Below are 17230 nucleotides of genomic sequence, written 5' to 3' on the forward strand. Positions count from 1 at the left end.
TGATTCCCTTATTAGTTACTGTTAGTCGGGTACAGAGTCAATCTTAACAGGTACACTTATCATAAAAAGGCCCACCCTGCAATAGATTGGGAACAGTGTACATGTATAATCTAGCAAACTATCCAACAATGCATTGGATGCCATTAGAATCATAGGTGGCTTTGGATTGGCAGTTAATTTGGGGGCCAGTCAGTGTGTTAGCATAAGGATAAACTTAAACAGATTAAGTAGAATTTACAACAAACCTCTTCTATACTCAATGATGTGAGTGCATCTTCTTCTGCTAATGTCAGCTGCTTATTTGGTCGATCATTATGTCTACTCCCGTGAAGAATCTTGTAGACTTCTTGCTCTAAGGGAGTGCTTGGCTGAAATAATGCAACACAAATCAGTTTATACAAACATGAACAATTTTGGTGCACATTATATGTGAATACTTGTTTATGTACAATGTAGGTAGGAGTTTGATGTAACAGTGTGCATGAACATGTACATATGTGTACCCTTAATCAAGTGACGTTGTACATGTACATGTACATTGTACATTTGTACATACTTGTTACTTATACTGAAACGTCACTAATAAAGCTCACACAAAGTAGATTGCTGTGCTTGCCTTGAGTTGATTAAAAGTATTTATTTTTTCTGATATGACATAAAAGTTTGCTTTCACAAAAAGAAAATTAACAGTTATTGTATGATCTTCATCAAAACAGGAGTATGGAAGCAGTAAGGGTTAAGTTGGAGTATGGAAGCAGTAAGGGTTAAATTGGAGTATGAAAGCAGTAAGGGTTAAATTGGAGTATGGAAGCAGTAAGGGTTAAATTGGAGTATGGAAGCAGTAAGGGTTAAATTGTCTAGCAAAAGTGCCTTTCCAATATTCAACCAAATTTAATTCTTGATCAAATGCCGCATGTTTAGATCGTACTGAGCTACATGTAGTTTGAACAGTCAACTCCTGCAGTCTATGCACACACAGAGTTTGCATCTGTCTGGTTCCTAGGGCTTATTTTCTACAGATTGAAAGCATCTGGTGACTGTTACAGCCCATACAATACATCATTGCAATAAGGAGTGATGATCATTTTTAAATGATCATCACTCCTTAGTGCAATGATGTATTGAACCTTAAAAGGTTTTCATTGTTTCAGCTCATTCAACTGGAACATGTGACAGAGAGATTGATTTTTGTTTAAACAAAGTATTTCAATTAAGATTTAAGTTTGTGTTTGGTTCTTTAAAATCCAGATTTTACTGTTTGAACCTGAAAAAAAACTGTTAACATTTTTTTTATTCCTAAAACTTACACAATCTTTTATAATATTCCAAAAACTTAACAACATCTCTTATTAGTGCTGGGCGAATAGTGAAATTTTGTTATTCGGATACCGCTGGCCAACTATCCGAAATTAACCAAATATTCTAATAGTTTTTTCGCCGCTAGAGGGCGCTATTAAAATAAAATAAAAATATATATATATACAATATAAACCATACAACATCAAGACCGACTCTGAATGTAGCACGTCTAATGTAGTCTATGTCATATCATGTAAGAGATGTGGACTACAATATGTGGGAGAGACTAAGACCAAACTTAGTCTTCGCTTTGCGAATCATGTCTCTTCCATAAAGACTAAGAAACCGTACCCAGTCTCTATCCACTTCAACAGCCCCAATCAAAGTGTCAGTGATGTTGAACTTCTGGTGATTGAAGCTTCCAATGGTGATGACACACACCGCAAGAGTAGAGAATCACACTGGATTCACCAACTCAAGACAGTCAAACCCTTTGGACTTAACATAAACACTGGTGTTAAATAACTTCTCATTACCCTCCTCTTCACTTCGGCCTAAGAACTTATATGTTGTATATCTTCTGTACATAAAGTATAAATTAATCTTGTTTAAAGTTGTTTTTATAAATTCATCACTGTAACTAACTAACCCCCCCTTTTTTTCCACAGGTCCCTCATACCTATTTTTAAAATCATCATACCTTTGATCTTGCTATTCTTATTAATTGACCATTGTCAGTTGCATCATGATGCAACTTGCTCTCTAATCCTACCCTTTCATGTCTCCCTGCATTGTTGTCGAACAATACATTTACCACTTTTATGGTCCAGTAACCCATCCTTTCATTCTAAACATCCTTTGTCCTCGCCACTTCACTCCTATTGGTTCATAGCCACCAATATTGTCTCTGAAATAGAAACTTTGATTGGCTGTTATTTTCCCGCTTCTTTCTGGATCCTTTCTGGATCCTTTCCTTAATCCCTTTCCCCCTCTCTTTTTCTATAAATGGATATGTATTTGTTTGTACTTGTTTTATGCCTCTGAAGAAGGTCCGGATTGGATCGAAAGCTAAGGCCATCTACCCTATTCATTATATAATATAAACCACATATTCTATAAACCACATATATATATATTTTTATTTTTTTTTGCCGCTAGAGGGCGCTGTTCGTTTGTGAATGAGATCTTATGGGCGGATTGATATTAGTTTCAGACAGTGTCACTCGGTTAATTCATAAAAATGACCGGATCTAATTTAAAGATGGCGGTTTGCTTTTTCTTTTGATCGTGGATGGCTCTACGTGAAGGAAAACTTTTGTAATCTTTGAACAAAATACGTCGGAAATGTCATTGTTTTGTACTCTTCATGGAGGTGGCATAGTTAAATACTTAATTTATGCTACATGTATTTTATGCTGTCTTAATAAAAGTTTCATAAGGATTCAGACAAAACATTCATATCAGTTGTCGCTCGACGTCCCTGGATATTCGGATATTAAAGAATATCCGGTTACTTAGTTGTAATTACAGTATTATCCGGTTTATAAATAGCTATTCGCGCCCTGTGCAGATATCCGGTTAAGAAAAAAAAGGCATTCGCGGTTACGGACAGGAAAACCTATTCGCCATTAACCGGATATTCAAATAATTCGCCCAGGCCTATCTCTTATATTGGAAAACATAGCTGAATTTACCAAAAACTACTGGCAAGTACATGTATATATGACAATCTCACTTGGCTTGGGCCTGTACATACCCAAAACAACTCATCTCAAAGACTGAAACTTTAAAACAAAAACTTGAACATTTCCACTGAACTGGTTGTTGAACTTCACCTGAACAGTTGACACTGTATGATCTTTTAAACACAAAAGTACAGTTATCAGGAAGTTCTTGTTGTCTTGATTGAGCTAAATTGTTTATAGGAGTTAGCTTACTCTTTCAAAGAAATTTGTTGTTTCTAACAGTTTCACGTTATTGTTGAGACAGTTTTGCACAAGCCATTCTAACAATACAACAATACATCTCATCGGGGAGAATGCAAAGTATCCGCTGCAACAGGGTGTTCTCTTTGATTATCAATGTACAAGAAAGTACTAAATGTGGTCAAACAAACGGTTACATTGACAACTTATTTTAACAATTGTAACAAATTTTTTTTTTTTACCCTTGAAAAGGTTTTCGATTAGACAAAAATAAGAAAGATTTAGACTACAGAGATGCAATCTCAATTTTTGAATAATTCTCAATTCAAATTACAGTTATGAGCCGGAAGCCGAGGTTGAATTGGAGTTATTTTTATGCAAAAATTACTCTCTTTTTTCAAAAGGGCCTTTCTGTATAGATTGTAAAAATCAATTGTTTCATTCAATGGCTGAGTTTTTCACATTATTAACTCCAACTTCTAACAACATGACTTTTCATCTTTATATGAAGTAAAACTATTGTTTTAATTTTGAGGCTTAACTCAGTTTCAATTATATTTGATTTGATTAAGACGGGTGGAAAAACAATGTTCACACATTTGTGGAAGCTCCACTTGTCATTAAAGTTCACAAAGTTCACAAAAGAACAAGAAAAAAAAACGACAGCAGCAGCTGTTCGGTCTGTTGCCCCAAGCCCTAAAACTGGGTCTTAGCTGTGTTGCCAACTCGTCAATAAAGACAGTACACAAAAAGAAGAGGCGTAACAGAATCAAACAAATGTTAACTTCTAAAACAAACCTTAAATTTGTTGACAAATTGATCAGTAGACTGCAGACCAATAACAGGCTGGTTGATTGGAAAAGACAATTGCTCAGCTTTTCTATTACTTTGGACAACTTGATCCCATTTGGAAACTTCTTTAGAAGCTGCTTCATATCCAATAGTGCGTCGGATCTACACTCCAAAAAAAGAGAAATACGCAACTTGAGGTTAATGTACATGTACGAATAAATAGGGGCACATTGATATGTGGTATTATCTACTCAACTGTGTATCGTGGCTCTAAGCAGAATAGTTTGAGACATTGGGAGACTGTAAAGTTAAAATAACTCACATATGAGAAGGAAAAGTCCCATTTTAACCCCCCCCCCCTCTTTTGGTTCAAAGAGAGAGACAGAGCAGATCTGCTCTCCTGGTGTCTACTGTCGTCTTTTGAGGCATAGACTACAGCTGAATATCTCAGACGCATCTGTTCATGCGGCCATACAACTTGTTAGGGGTGACTTGCGTATAGGGACACCCCAATTATCTGGTGGGGTGGAACGAAGGGCGAAGGAAGGTTCACACCCCAACATTTGAGTCGGCCTGGAGTGCAGCGCCCCCAGGATAGTATAGCATTGAAAAGCATGATGAAGCACAACATTATATCAAATCTTATACAGCTTCCAGCGGTGGGAGTTTGAAGGAGATCAGCAGCTGACCAAGATCCTCACTCTTCAGAGCATAATGACGACGGGTCCTTAAAACCCCGGGATGGGATCAGTCAAACTACAGAGTCAAGGCCACTGCATCCCTTCTTAAAGGCAAGAAGTTGGTGATTACATGTGTATCGACTTTCAAGGCCTTCAAGGTCAGAAAGAAATCAAGGTGTGAGAAACTGGTGGTGCGAAGTCAGAACTGCGTATTTGACATTCTGGGGATCCAGGAACATCACCCCGTCCATGAATTCGAGGAGGTCATGTTAAAAGAGGTGGAGGGGATGAGCTTGATTAATTCATCTGTCTGGAGAGAGCCAACTACCAAGTCTGCTCTAGGAGGAGTTGGATTGCTGCTGAGTCTGAGAGTTAGAAGTGCTGTGCAGAGTGTCAACTCTGTCAGCCCGAGTTTGGTGGTAATCCTATCACCACCGTTATAGTGGTTCACTCACCACACAACAGCGATGAGGTTGAAATTGAGCAGCTCTTTAGGGATCTCCAAGCAATGCTTGGACAAGGCAACACTTCACAACTTCCTGGTCGTACTTGCCGATATTAACGCCCGCCTAGGTCCAGAAGACGTTCACTTCACCTACCTTAATGTGGAGTCTAACAGAAATGTCCAGTACCTAGTCAATCTTCTACAAGAGTAGGACCTCATAGCAGCCAACACCCAATTTTAGAAATGACAAGGAAAACTTTGTTCTTCCAAGACAGGGATACAGAAGCCAAGTGCCAGATCAAAAACATCCTGATCAGGCGTAATTGGCGCAACAGTGTTCTCAATGCCGAGGCTTACAGCAGCTTCAAGACTGACATGTTGGATCAATGAGTAGTGTCTATGAGAATGAGGCTCAGCTTGAGACAACCAAAGAAAACCAGCCCCATAGACAAGATTGACTGCTAGTACTTTCTTTCCGGCCTGAGCTACAGGACAAGTACACTGTGGAGGTGGTCATCCGCCTCCAGGTACTATGGAATAAATAATAATAATAATAATAATAATAATAATAATAATAATAATAATAATAATAATAATAATAACATAGGTATTTACATGTATATAGCGCCTTTAGCACAGATCAAAGGGCTGAACAATAAATAGAACAAGAACAAAGCAAGGAAAGAGAGATCAACAAAACCGCAAAGGATTAATGACGAGGCTAACTGAAGAAGTAGGTTTTGGGTTTTTTTTTTTTAAAATGAAGAGGAAGGAGAGATAGAAAAGAGTGAAAAGGAGTGAAGCAAAGGGGAGAGTTTGCGAAACCATATGTTGCCAGTACTTCATGGAGGCCAACTTTGAAGCAATTAAGAGTCTACCTCAAGGGAAGCGTGCAAATAAAAATGTCCAATTTGGCAGCCCAAGCTCAACTCTTTGATGTGTACATGTTTGACAGCCTCAAGGCAGCCACCAATATTGTTTCTGAAATAGAAACTTTGATTGGCTGTTATTTTCCCGCTTCTTTCTGGATCCTTTCCTTAATCCCTTTCCCCCTCTCTTTTTCTATAAATGGATATGTATTTGTTTGTACTTGTTTTATGCCTCTGAAGAAGGTCCGGATTGGATCGAAAGCTAAGGCCATCTACACTATTCATTATAAACCAATAAATATAATATATATGTGTACCCTAATCAAGATCTATAACCGACTGATTCTCAACCGTATAAGTGCTGCCATGGATCCCAAGCCGAGGTTCAACCAGAATGGCTTCAGGGAGAAGTCTAAGGTTACACAGATCCTGGCCCTGTGAAGAATCATTGAGGAAGTCAAGAGGAACAATCTTCCTGTGGACTGACACATTGAACATTCTCGCAAGAGTCCTTCAAGGTGACACCCTGGCGTCTTTCCTGTTCTTCATTGTTCTCGATTCAATCTGAGACAGGCACTCAAGGAACACAAGGATCTGGGCCTCACCAACACACCAAGGAAGTCCAGATGAGTTGGTCACTCTATCTGATCTTGACTTTACTGATTAATTGGTGCGATAGTAGACAAGATCAGAAAGACTCAAATGCGCCTGATCAGAATGGAGTCTGAATGTGAGAAAGTGAGGCTGCACCTCAAAGCCAGGAAAACAGAGTACATGGTGTTCAACATCAGTGACCACGATGCCCCAATGATCAAAGTACAGAAGGCCCCTGACATGGAAAGCTCTTCATTACATGAAGAAATACTGGAAATCTGGAAATCAAACATGTCAAAGAGGTTTAAGTTGAGACAATTATTCTCTACGTCAGTGAAACATGGACACTCACAGCAGCACAGACAGAGGCATTCAATGGGTGCTACACCTGATTGCTTAGAATGGCATTGGACGTGAGCTGGAAGACCCATATGACTAATGCCGAGCTCTATGGAAACCTGCCAAAGGTCTCAAAGAAGATCAGGTCAAGATGTCTAAGCCTTGCTGGGCACAGCATCAGGCATCTGGAGCTAACAGCAGGGTGATTCTGTGGGAGCCAACACATGGACAACCAAGCAGAGGGAGACCAATCAAGAACATGGTGAAAACGATGAAGGAAGATACAGAGATGGAGACTACGGATGAACTAGCTTGTTGCATGAGGGATCGTGACTTATGGCATTGCATTATCAAGCTCGTCTCAAGCAGCCACTAGGGTCAACGGGGTGAGTTTGGATTGTAATCTACACACTTAATCAAGTGTTTTGAACTCAAATCATAATTGGCAAGGAGAATATGAGTAATGTGCAATTATTTTTAGGAAGATAATTCGGTGCAGTTTTGCCAAAGGTTAGTCAACTCATTAGAGTATGCTACGCAGCGAAGGACACTACTGCTTATTGAAATAACCACAAATACACAACAATAACATAAGACTGTGTCATTAACCAAAAGTATTCCAGCAGACATGACAGAGAGCAAAAAAGTTACATAACACACACAAATAAAAAGGTGACCATGTGCCATCCAAGGACATTTTAAAATTGCCAAACTGCATGTTTCTGGTTCTTGAAATGTGTTGTAATCACCTCTTGTCACTGGGAGCTGCCTGTATTTATTACTAAGGGAATCAATCTGTGGTGAAGAGGTTTTCAACTAGTGGTTTAAACCCAACGAGGCCCGGTTCTTGATAATTTTACCGAGACAAAGTTTAAACCACTAGTTGAAAACCGATTCAACACACTTTGATTCCCATTCATAAATACCTTTTCAATCATAAAACATTAACACTTTTTGGTCAAAAAGTAAAATAAATGCAAAAATTATAATTGTTCAATGATTTCTTTCAACACAACACCCCTCCAGCTATGGAATGGTAAGGCCCTCGGGTAAACAACTCCTTAAGAGAATGCTGTGCGCGTCGCGCGTATCGCGAGATGTGGCACAACTGTCCCAGCTGTTGCTCTCAACCAATAGGAATGAAGAAACTGTCTTATAAGCACAGGTGCAAGCTCGCATGTCACGCCCATGTTTCAACACTTTTTACTGGTCATAAACAAAGGTTTATACACACCCACGTGATGCGCTCTCCACCAATAGGAATAGCGAAACTGTCTGAGGTATTTATTACTATACCTTGTCTTCTTGGTGTTTATGTAAGGGTGTATCAACCACTTTCTGATTTCTCTGTACATTGCTTAGTAGTTTCTTAACTTCAGAATGACTACGTGTGTTAGACAGACTACCCATCAACTCATGAAGTTTCACACCTGTCTTTTCTCCTGCAAAAGAAAAATAGACACAAGTGATACCATTAAAGTGCAATGAGCAATCAAATAATCTCCTGCAATTTAACAGAATAGATGCCTCCACAATCAATACTCTGCAACAAAGATAAAAAAAAATTTTTTTTATAACATACATGTACACGTACAAAACCATCTGAATGTGTCTAATTTTATTAACTGCTATTCAAAGTCTTTTGAGTTCTTTTTTGCATACATTTAGCTCCATATTAAGATGATACAGTGATGATTAAAGGCAGAGGACACTATTGGTAATTACTCAAAATAATTATTATCATAAATCCTTTCTTGAATACGAGTAATGGGGAGAGGCTGATAGTAAGCTACATGTATATGCATCGCCGCCATCGCACAGTGCACTAAATTCCACATAGGTTTAGGTATGGGTACAAGTGATTTGGTGTAGAATCCCGAGCACTGTAGCAACGGGAAAGCAGGGGCGGGAGGGAGGGGACGAATTTTCATTTTACCCTTTCACCTCCAAGGATATGATATGTATATTTATTGAATTTGTGTTTTAACAACTCAGAAGCCTTACTAGCATGGTCACTACTTAACTTACGCATCTGGTCTTGAAATTAAGCATCTGAAAGCACACAACTTCAGTTCATGTGACCATGGTGCAACAACGGGTGTTTTTCTCTTTCACTAATATCTCACAACTTCAATGACCGACTGAGCACAAGTTTTCACAGGTTTGTTATTTTATGAACTCGTCGTCCTTGGCAACATGAACGCCTCCTCCCCCTGCTGCTCAGAAACGGCTTGAATCCTTTCTAGGCCCCTTCAACTCCGGCCCCTCCAATGACACCTCAGTGAGGCTCCTCTCCTTCTGCGCCTCACAGGACATTTAATAACTGGTTGCTGGTTTCGCTGCCGCAACATCCACAGAGTCACCTGGATCTCAATTGACAGCAACAGACAAAAAGTTCTTGACCACATCCTCATCAAGAACCGGAAAACTGTAAAATTCAACAGGGTCTACAGAGGAGCTAAAGCCTCTGCAAACACAGATCACTGCCTGCTATCGCATCAATAGCAATCCCTCCCCGCTTCCACTCCAAGAAGTCGCCCACTCCCTTGTACGACGTGGAACGAGTCACCAATGACAAAACCCTGGCATTCAAATACTCTGTCACAACCAAAAACGGGTTCCAAGCCATCGTTGATCTGCCAGCTGACGTGGTCTCTACATTTTGTGGAGTCAAATTTCACCAACTAGTTCACACAAAAAAAGGAAAACCACCAAAGGCTTCTTGTCATGAGAGAGTCCGATGTTATTGACACATCTATCCATGATACAATGTACATACCTTCTGGATTCGTGAAAGTAAACTCTGATACTTCTGCAGTTGCTTCTGATCTCTGCATCATCTTTTGCCTATAAGTTTTAAAGAGAAGAACCAGTTATGACACTGAAAAGGACTTGGCAAATAATGAGACATTGAAACAAGAAAGTAACTTCCACCATAAAAGAGGACAGTAACCCTAAGACGTATATATTTGGAGAACCCTGAGTCTGACTTATTCTTAAATATATTTAAGAGTAAGTCAGACTCAGGGTTCTCCAAACGCGATTGTGTCCGAGCAATGCGCCCATCCAAAATTCTCAAAACACCAAATGCGTCTTTCAAAAAATGTAGCACCCGACAAAATCAGCGATCTTAGTGTGCAGCGACTGGTACCCAGAAGTAGGCTATTTGGTAATGGCATTTTGCGTGCATTTTTTCCTGTGTCGCAGGGCATCCTGACTTCATTTTTAAGTTGATGAATGGAACCTTGTATCCAAGATTCAATAATTAATTGAGTCGAACTGTGCAATCATGAGAGATAATATTTATTTATTTATTTATTTATTTATTTATTTATTTCCTCAAAACCTCCAAAAACGGAGAAGATAAAAATTACATCAAAAATACAAAATAATAATAATAATAATAATTTGGGGGGCTAATCATCCTTACTCGCAGCTAAGAGCTGAATTGCGAAGGACGCGGCTACAACGTGTTCGAGAAGCAGGCATGCAAGGGCGCATTCAGCTGCCAGCCACTTCAACCCATTATGACCACGGAGCACAGCCAAGATCGAAAGTGTTTGATTTTTTCCTGAGGGAGGAAAACCGGATGGTCTGGAAAACCCTTGTGGCACAGCAGAGAACCAACGCACAACTCAACTCACATATGGCCCCGACCGGGAATCGAACCGGGGTCACCTTGGTGAGAGGCGAGCACTTTACTCACAAGCCAACCGTGCCACCAAAATAAGGGACATAAACACGCAAATAAAGAAACAGGATAACCCTGACACTCTCGGACGACCCCCAGACCATCCTGACAAAGTATGAAACAAAAGGATTGTCGGAACGATCTGAGCAGTTGACCGAGAGTATCAAGGTCATCACATTCAAGAAACTGATTACGAAACAAAACTGTTTTTACACTATCACAAATACCATGGTTGACGCAGTTTACATATTTTTAAGGTCAGAGTTAAATTTTCGCCTGCAAGAAGGATTAATCATGCAGTTAAGCAGCAAAAAAACTTTGTGCAAGCTAAAACTATTTTTAACTCTATCAATTAATGTGTTCTTAGAATAAGCAAATCGTCACTGGCCTCGCAATTTAAAAGGTGGGCATAAAAAGACCTAGCCTTAGAAGTGTTGTTAAAAATCTGACAAACAAGATCAAGTTGAAATGTCGACAAAACATCATTGATCTTACATAAATTCAAACCATGTAATAATAATAATAACTTTCGATTTATATAGCGCCTAATAACTAACACTTAATTCTCTAAGCGCTTTACATTAGTGCCCTGGTCATAGGGCCAATAACATCCCTTTTTAATGTTTCTCAGCTCCCTTGGGAGTATACAACCTGGGCAACAGTTTATATCGCTCCAAAGGCTTTTTCATTCACAATAGCAACCTCTACCCTCGCAGGTACCCATTTATTCCCCTGGGTGAAGAGAAGCAATTATAGTAAAGTATCTTGCTCAAGGACACAAGTGTCACGACCGGGATTCGAACCCACACTCCGGTGAAAACGCACCAGAACTTGAATTCGATGTTCTTAACCACTCGGCCATGACACTCTAGGCGTAGTTTTACAGTACTTATGAAGACCCATGGCAGATTTAACCAGCTTACCCTGTGTTTTTTGTAAGATTTTGGAAAGATGTGGCATTGAAATTAACACACTGGCATCCGTATATAAGAACAGGGGTCAGAGCTGTGTTCCAAACATGAGTTTTAACACAGGTTGAACTGCCGTTCCTACACATGCCAATACATGTACATTGCAATGAATAAAAAGCCTTTTGACATTTACAAATTCTTTCCTCGTAATGCAAATTAGGTTTCAGATCATTTGACATTACAACACCTAGGTAGGTAATGGAGTCAGTGATATTGAGTTTAGGGCAATTCCACACTAATGCACCTTTGGGATAACTTTGTAAGATAGGCATGTGAGAGCAAGACAAAAGGAACTCTTTTGTTACAGTCTTTTCCATTACATTTTAAATCTGTTTATAATTGTTCCTATTTTAAAAAAAAAATTAAAAATCATTAACCTCTAGGAATTACAAGGTCATTTGAAATGTGTTACGTATGTAACAAAAGACAGACTTATGGCCTGGAAAGTAAAGAAAAAATTTGAAAACAATTACAAAATATTGTGTCAGTAACGTTTCTGACTCTTAAAGATTGTAAGCAATAAAACTGAGATGTTGCTGTGGGTATTAAGGCAATAAAAACGCAAAAAAAATCACGCACAAACACTGGACAGACAATTTGTGACAAAATTCTGTCTTTGTTTGTACGTAACCATTTGTTGTAAAAAGTTAAATTTCTTAAATAACCTCTAGGAATTACAAGGTCATTTGAAATGTGTTACGTATGTAACAAAAGACAGACTTATGGCCTGGAAAGTAAAGAAAAAATTTGAAAACAATTACAAAATATTGTGTCAGTAACGTTTCTGACTCTTAAAGATTGTAAGCAATAAAACTGAGATGTTGCTGTGGGTATTAAGGCAATAAAAACGCAAAAAAAATCACGCACAAACACTGGACAGACAATTTGTGACAAAATTCTGTCTTTGTTTGTACGTAACCATTTGTTGTAAAAAGTTAAATTTCTTAAATAGCAGGGGAGAAAATTTCTTAAATTTGGCTGGTAACTATCCCTAAGGGTCTGTAGAATTGGTATCTGGACAACATTGGGCAATTTACATTTATTCTAGTATAACTTCTATCAAATGATAACCAAAATGTCTGTCCTTGTCACGTACGTGTAAATCTTGAAGACTTATCCTTCCAGTTTCTTAAATACTCGGTCATTTACCTTCTTTTTTGTTCACCACAATCCTCATGTGCTTCAGAATGTACACAGACAAAAATACATGACAACATACTTCATTGTGTTACTACTATCAAACATTCCCCTCCCAAGTCACACTTTTGTGCCCATTAGTGTGGAATTGCCCTTAAATACTTTCTTTCAGAACCCAAGAGGGGTCCGATGATTAAGTGTTCTTACCAAAGATAGTACAACTCGTTTTACTTGGGTTGAAACGCAGACCATGTGATGTAATATAATCATTTGCATAATCAATAAGCTTTTGGAGACCAGTGGCAGTTAAACCAGAAAGCAACAAATCATCAGCATAGCAGAAAACATTATAGGTGGATTGGGCAATAACAATACCACATTCCAGAGCACTTAGACCAGAAACGAGATCTCTATAAAAAAGATTAAAAATGAAAGGAGATGATAACCCTCCTTGTCTGGTGCCTTTACAAATAAATCTTTCTGCCAATGTTGCCGTTCCATTTAACATTCACTGTCAAATTAGTATACAATGATAAAAAGCATCTCCACCAATCGTCACACATATTGTCACATAACTTATCGAAAATGACATCATGGGGGATTGCATCAAATGCCCCCTCTGCATCGAGAGAGCAACAGAACACAGTAGAACCTTTATTAACACAGTAATCCATGACGTCATTGACTGTGGCTGCGGCCATGGCTGTCCCCCTCCCATTAACAAAACCAAATTGCAGAGGGTCAAACTTCACATTTGAACAAGATTCTAAGAAACCCATCTCAAAAATCTTGGAAAAAGTATTAGAAACAATAATTGGACGATAATTCTTTGGTTAAGAAGGATAAACATTCGGTTTCTTGAGAATAGGTACGAGAGTACCTTCATGAAAGCTGGTGGGAACAACGCCAAATCTAGTGCAAAAAATTTAAAATGTGGGCCAAAAGGGCTGGTATTTTAGTGTTTGAAGTGTGTTTTAGATGATCGGCCGTGACACCGTCTGGCCCAGGGACAGACTTCGTTACAATACAAGCGCAACGGAGAGCGATTCCTCCTCCGAGTCATTGCACATGCTAGCGCTAACCTGCATCGCATATAATCCACACGCTCGTTTATCTGACGTCCCGATTTCACAAGGAACCAGTCTAACACAATACATTGATCAACAGAGGGCGCTGTTGTTAAAATGCCCATATGGTATTGTCCGTGAAAGTATAGTTGGTGAATGAAATGACTCTTGGAAAATGTTTACGAAGGAATTTGCCAAAATAAAGGCGCAAAAGAGCGCTTGGAGGGGATGTAAATTATGAATTTGAGAACTATGCCCCCAAATGCAAGAGCCTCAACTTGGCATGATTTTTTGTCTTCTTCATAACAAAATTTTCTCTCTTTTTTTTCTTTTTTACTTGTCTTCTTTTTACAAAACCGTTTGGTTTCTTTATAAATAAGATATGATTTATCAATATCTTGAATAAGATATGATTTATCAATATCTTATTCATAAAAAACTGTTCCATTGGGTTTACCACCCACAGGGAAACCTCTGGCAGTTTTTTAAATTTACTTGTTTAATAAGGCTTCTATAACTTACTGGCCTTCGCGCCTTCTTTATTTTGAAACTTTTGGCCTTGGTGCCCTTCAAAATTTGGCTTGATCCAAGGCCAAAGTGGCCTTGCCCTAAACAAGTTGTAATTCCAGGCCTGCAAAAAGTCCTACCTCTTACTGGTATCCAGTGAAGCAATGGCATCCAGCAGGCTAGAGTGACTTCTACTCCCTTCAGGCATAACCTGCTCAATATACAAGATAAAGGTAATGATCAAAACTTATACAGCTACCAAAACAGAATCCATGTTAAATATAATAACTATTACATGTATGTATATATTTTGACTATTCTGTTTGTGTGTTTTTTTAGAAAAAGATTAATCCTACACTAGACATCGAGTTTTTGTCATCTACAAAAACCAGGTCTTTGGCTTCCAGGAGTACAAGATTGGTGAAAAGTAACAATAGTATGTATTGCAGTTTCCTTGTTCTCAAGATATTTAAAGGAATACATTTGACAGACTTGTATATTGTGATGGTAAAGTATCAAAGGGTTTATGTTTCAACCTAAAAGCCATTAAATAATGCCTTTTCAAAGCATTTTACGGTCACTTCTGGTTTAAACATAGCTTATGTGGTTGATGAAATATGAACTTATATGAACCATTGACGACTGTAGAAGAGACTAACTAACCGAAAGGAAAATGTATGTTGAAAATGCCTTGAACGAAGACTATTGCATGCAAAGCTTTTTGCCCTCTAGGGATGTAGGGATGAGCACCGGAGCATGACTCTGTCCGCTAATAATATACTACACGTGGTGTACATAAAAAATGTTTATAAATGCACATCCCAGTGGGAGATTTACTGTGCGCACAGTTCTTTACAGACATGAATTTTGAAATTTTCAACCTCTCTTTTTTAGCCGGAAGACAAGGTCAAAATGGGGTCATGTCTGTGAGGCATTTTTATTTATTCAATAATAAACTTTGAATTTTCATAACTCAAGAATTGATGACGTCATCATGACATAACTCAAATGGTTTCCTCTACCTAATCTAACTATGTGCAAAGTTTCAAGTTCTTACAAGTTTGGGAAGGGTGCTTTTGTATAAGCGCACAAGGGACGCTGAGAAGAAGAAGAAGCAGCCAAGAGAAGAGAAGAAGCAGCCAAGTTTTGCACGACCAGTTTTCTGAAAACATGGCCGATTTTTTCAAGTATGGCTTGTTACAATGTATCCAGGCCGCGCACTGCATTTGCTTATATGTATATTGTATAAAATATGTGGGGGGAACAGGGGGACATTTCCCCCAACTCTTGAAGGGTGGGGGAAACAATATCAAAAGTCCCCCCCCCCCCATGTTTTTGACCAGCTCAACTTTGTACTAGGTTTCGCCATCATGGGCATCAATCCTGGGGGAAACGGATGACACCAGTTTCTGATGAGTGGGGAACACTATATCAAGTGACCCCCCCAAAAATTGGCCTAAGATTGCACCACAGAGCATCTAAAATGCAAATTTTCAGGGCCCGGACCCAAGCCATAAAGGCTTCACACTTGCATGCTCACTCTTGACAGATTTGCCCCCTAAAGTTTGTGTCATAGATCCACACCTGAAGATGCTGTTAACCCAAAAGGTTCTGTTGCTGCAGACATTTTAAAGACTTTATGTTCTGTTTCATTCATTTGTTATCGTTAAGATTGAGGTAATTATTCTTCATCCACTATCGGATTTCTTCAACACATTTGTTGCATACTGACCTGAATACATGTATTCATTTGGTGGCGATTTTAGCCACACACTGCGCGGGTGCTTCCTTTTTAAAACATCGTGTTGTATGTGTGGGGGGGGGGGTTTATCAGCAAAAAAAAGAGCGACAACCATCGCTATAAAATAAGGCAGGCTATGTAGATGGAACATTCAAAAGTATCCCCCCAAAAAGGCAGTAAATTTATAATAGGTGAATGGCCCTAAAACTGACAACTTCGAATTGAAGAAACTTTAATAGGTAGAGATTTTTCCATTGACAATCATTGATTGTGAGCACAAATGCAATTGTGCCTAGTTATTGTTATTATTTTTTTTAAGTACTCACGCTTTTTCCATAGTTCCTAAAGAGCAATTGCAATAAAACTTTCAGTGATGGAAGGTATTCAGGTATTGGTGCAATGATAATGCTAAAACAATGTCATAATGACATCATCACCTGTGTTTTATTTGAAATACTTGAAGTCAGTCAACCTGATAGCCATTGTCCTTATAGTGTCTTCACTGGGAAGGAATGAACACCCCCATGTATTCAAGTGCAGCAGCAATGAATGTAATGTACAGATCCAGTTGAAACCCAGAAAGTTCCTTGGAAATCGCATAGCATACTATGCCAACTCTACATCAACCTTCCAACTGCGAATCTTGTTATCTGGAGATGTTAGCTTGAACCCTGGACCTAGGAGCTCTGACATTACTACATGTACTACTGGTGAGCATTACTATTCATGTGATACGTCTACAAGTGACTATGGCATACACTCCAATCCACATGCTTATGACAGAAATAAATTGCTTCAAATCAATCGTGAAAGCCAGTTTCTGACAACATGTCGACTTCAGGATGAAGTTTGGAAAAACATTTGTTCTCTTGGGATCGCTCGGAAACGTCGAGTACACAGAGGCAAGAGAGGCGGGAGAAGGAAGCAGAGGCATATTCCAGTATGGACATCTGCTCGCCTGCCTGCCATCAACGTCACCGGGCAGGGCATCAATTACAGCAATCTAAGGAGTATACCCAGACATAATACTAACATCCAGTCCGGTACAACAGTTCATCTATGGAATGCTCGTTCTCTGAGAAACAAAGCTTTAACGACATATGACTACATTCTTGAAAATGATATAGATATCTTCGTCATCACCAAATCATGGCTCAAAGATGATGACCAGGT

The 17230-nt window shown here is 38.9% G+C and overlaps 1 protein-coding gene across 1 annotated transcript in view; it reads right to left on the minus strand.

Annotated features, from left to right (window-relative positions):
* Nucleotides 1-17230, minus strand: part of LOC139947616 (U3 small nucleolar RNA-associated protein 14 homolog A-like) — a 58952-nt gene that overhangs the window by 25609 nt on the left and 16113 nt on the right. The window contains exons 3-7 of the mRNA XM_071945571.1: nucleotides 14457-14527; nucleotides 9723-9790; nucleotides 8240-8385; nucleotides 4023-4178; nucleotides 246-368 (exon numbers count right to left, since the gene is read on the minus strand). Of these exons, the coding sequence (XP_071801672.1) occupies nucleotides 246-368; nucleotides 4023-4178; nucleotides 8240-8385; nucleotides 9723-9790; nucleotides 14457-14527 (564 nt within the window). The remainder of the gene's footprint in view (nucleotides 1-245; nucleotides 369-4022; nucleotides 4179-8239; nucleotides 8386-9722; nucleotides 9791-14456; nucleotides 14528-17230) is intronic.

Source organism: Asterias amurensis, chromosome 14 (genome assembly GCF_032118995.1).
Source record: "Asterias amurensis chromosome 14, ASM3211899v1".
In the NCBI taxonomy this organism is placed as follows: domain Eukaryota; kingdom Metazoa; phylum Echinodermata; class Asteroidea; order Forcipulatida; family Asteriidae; genus Asterias; species Asterias amurensis.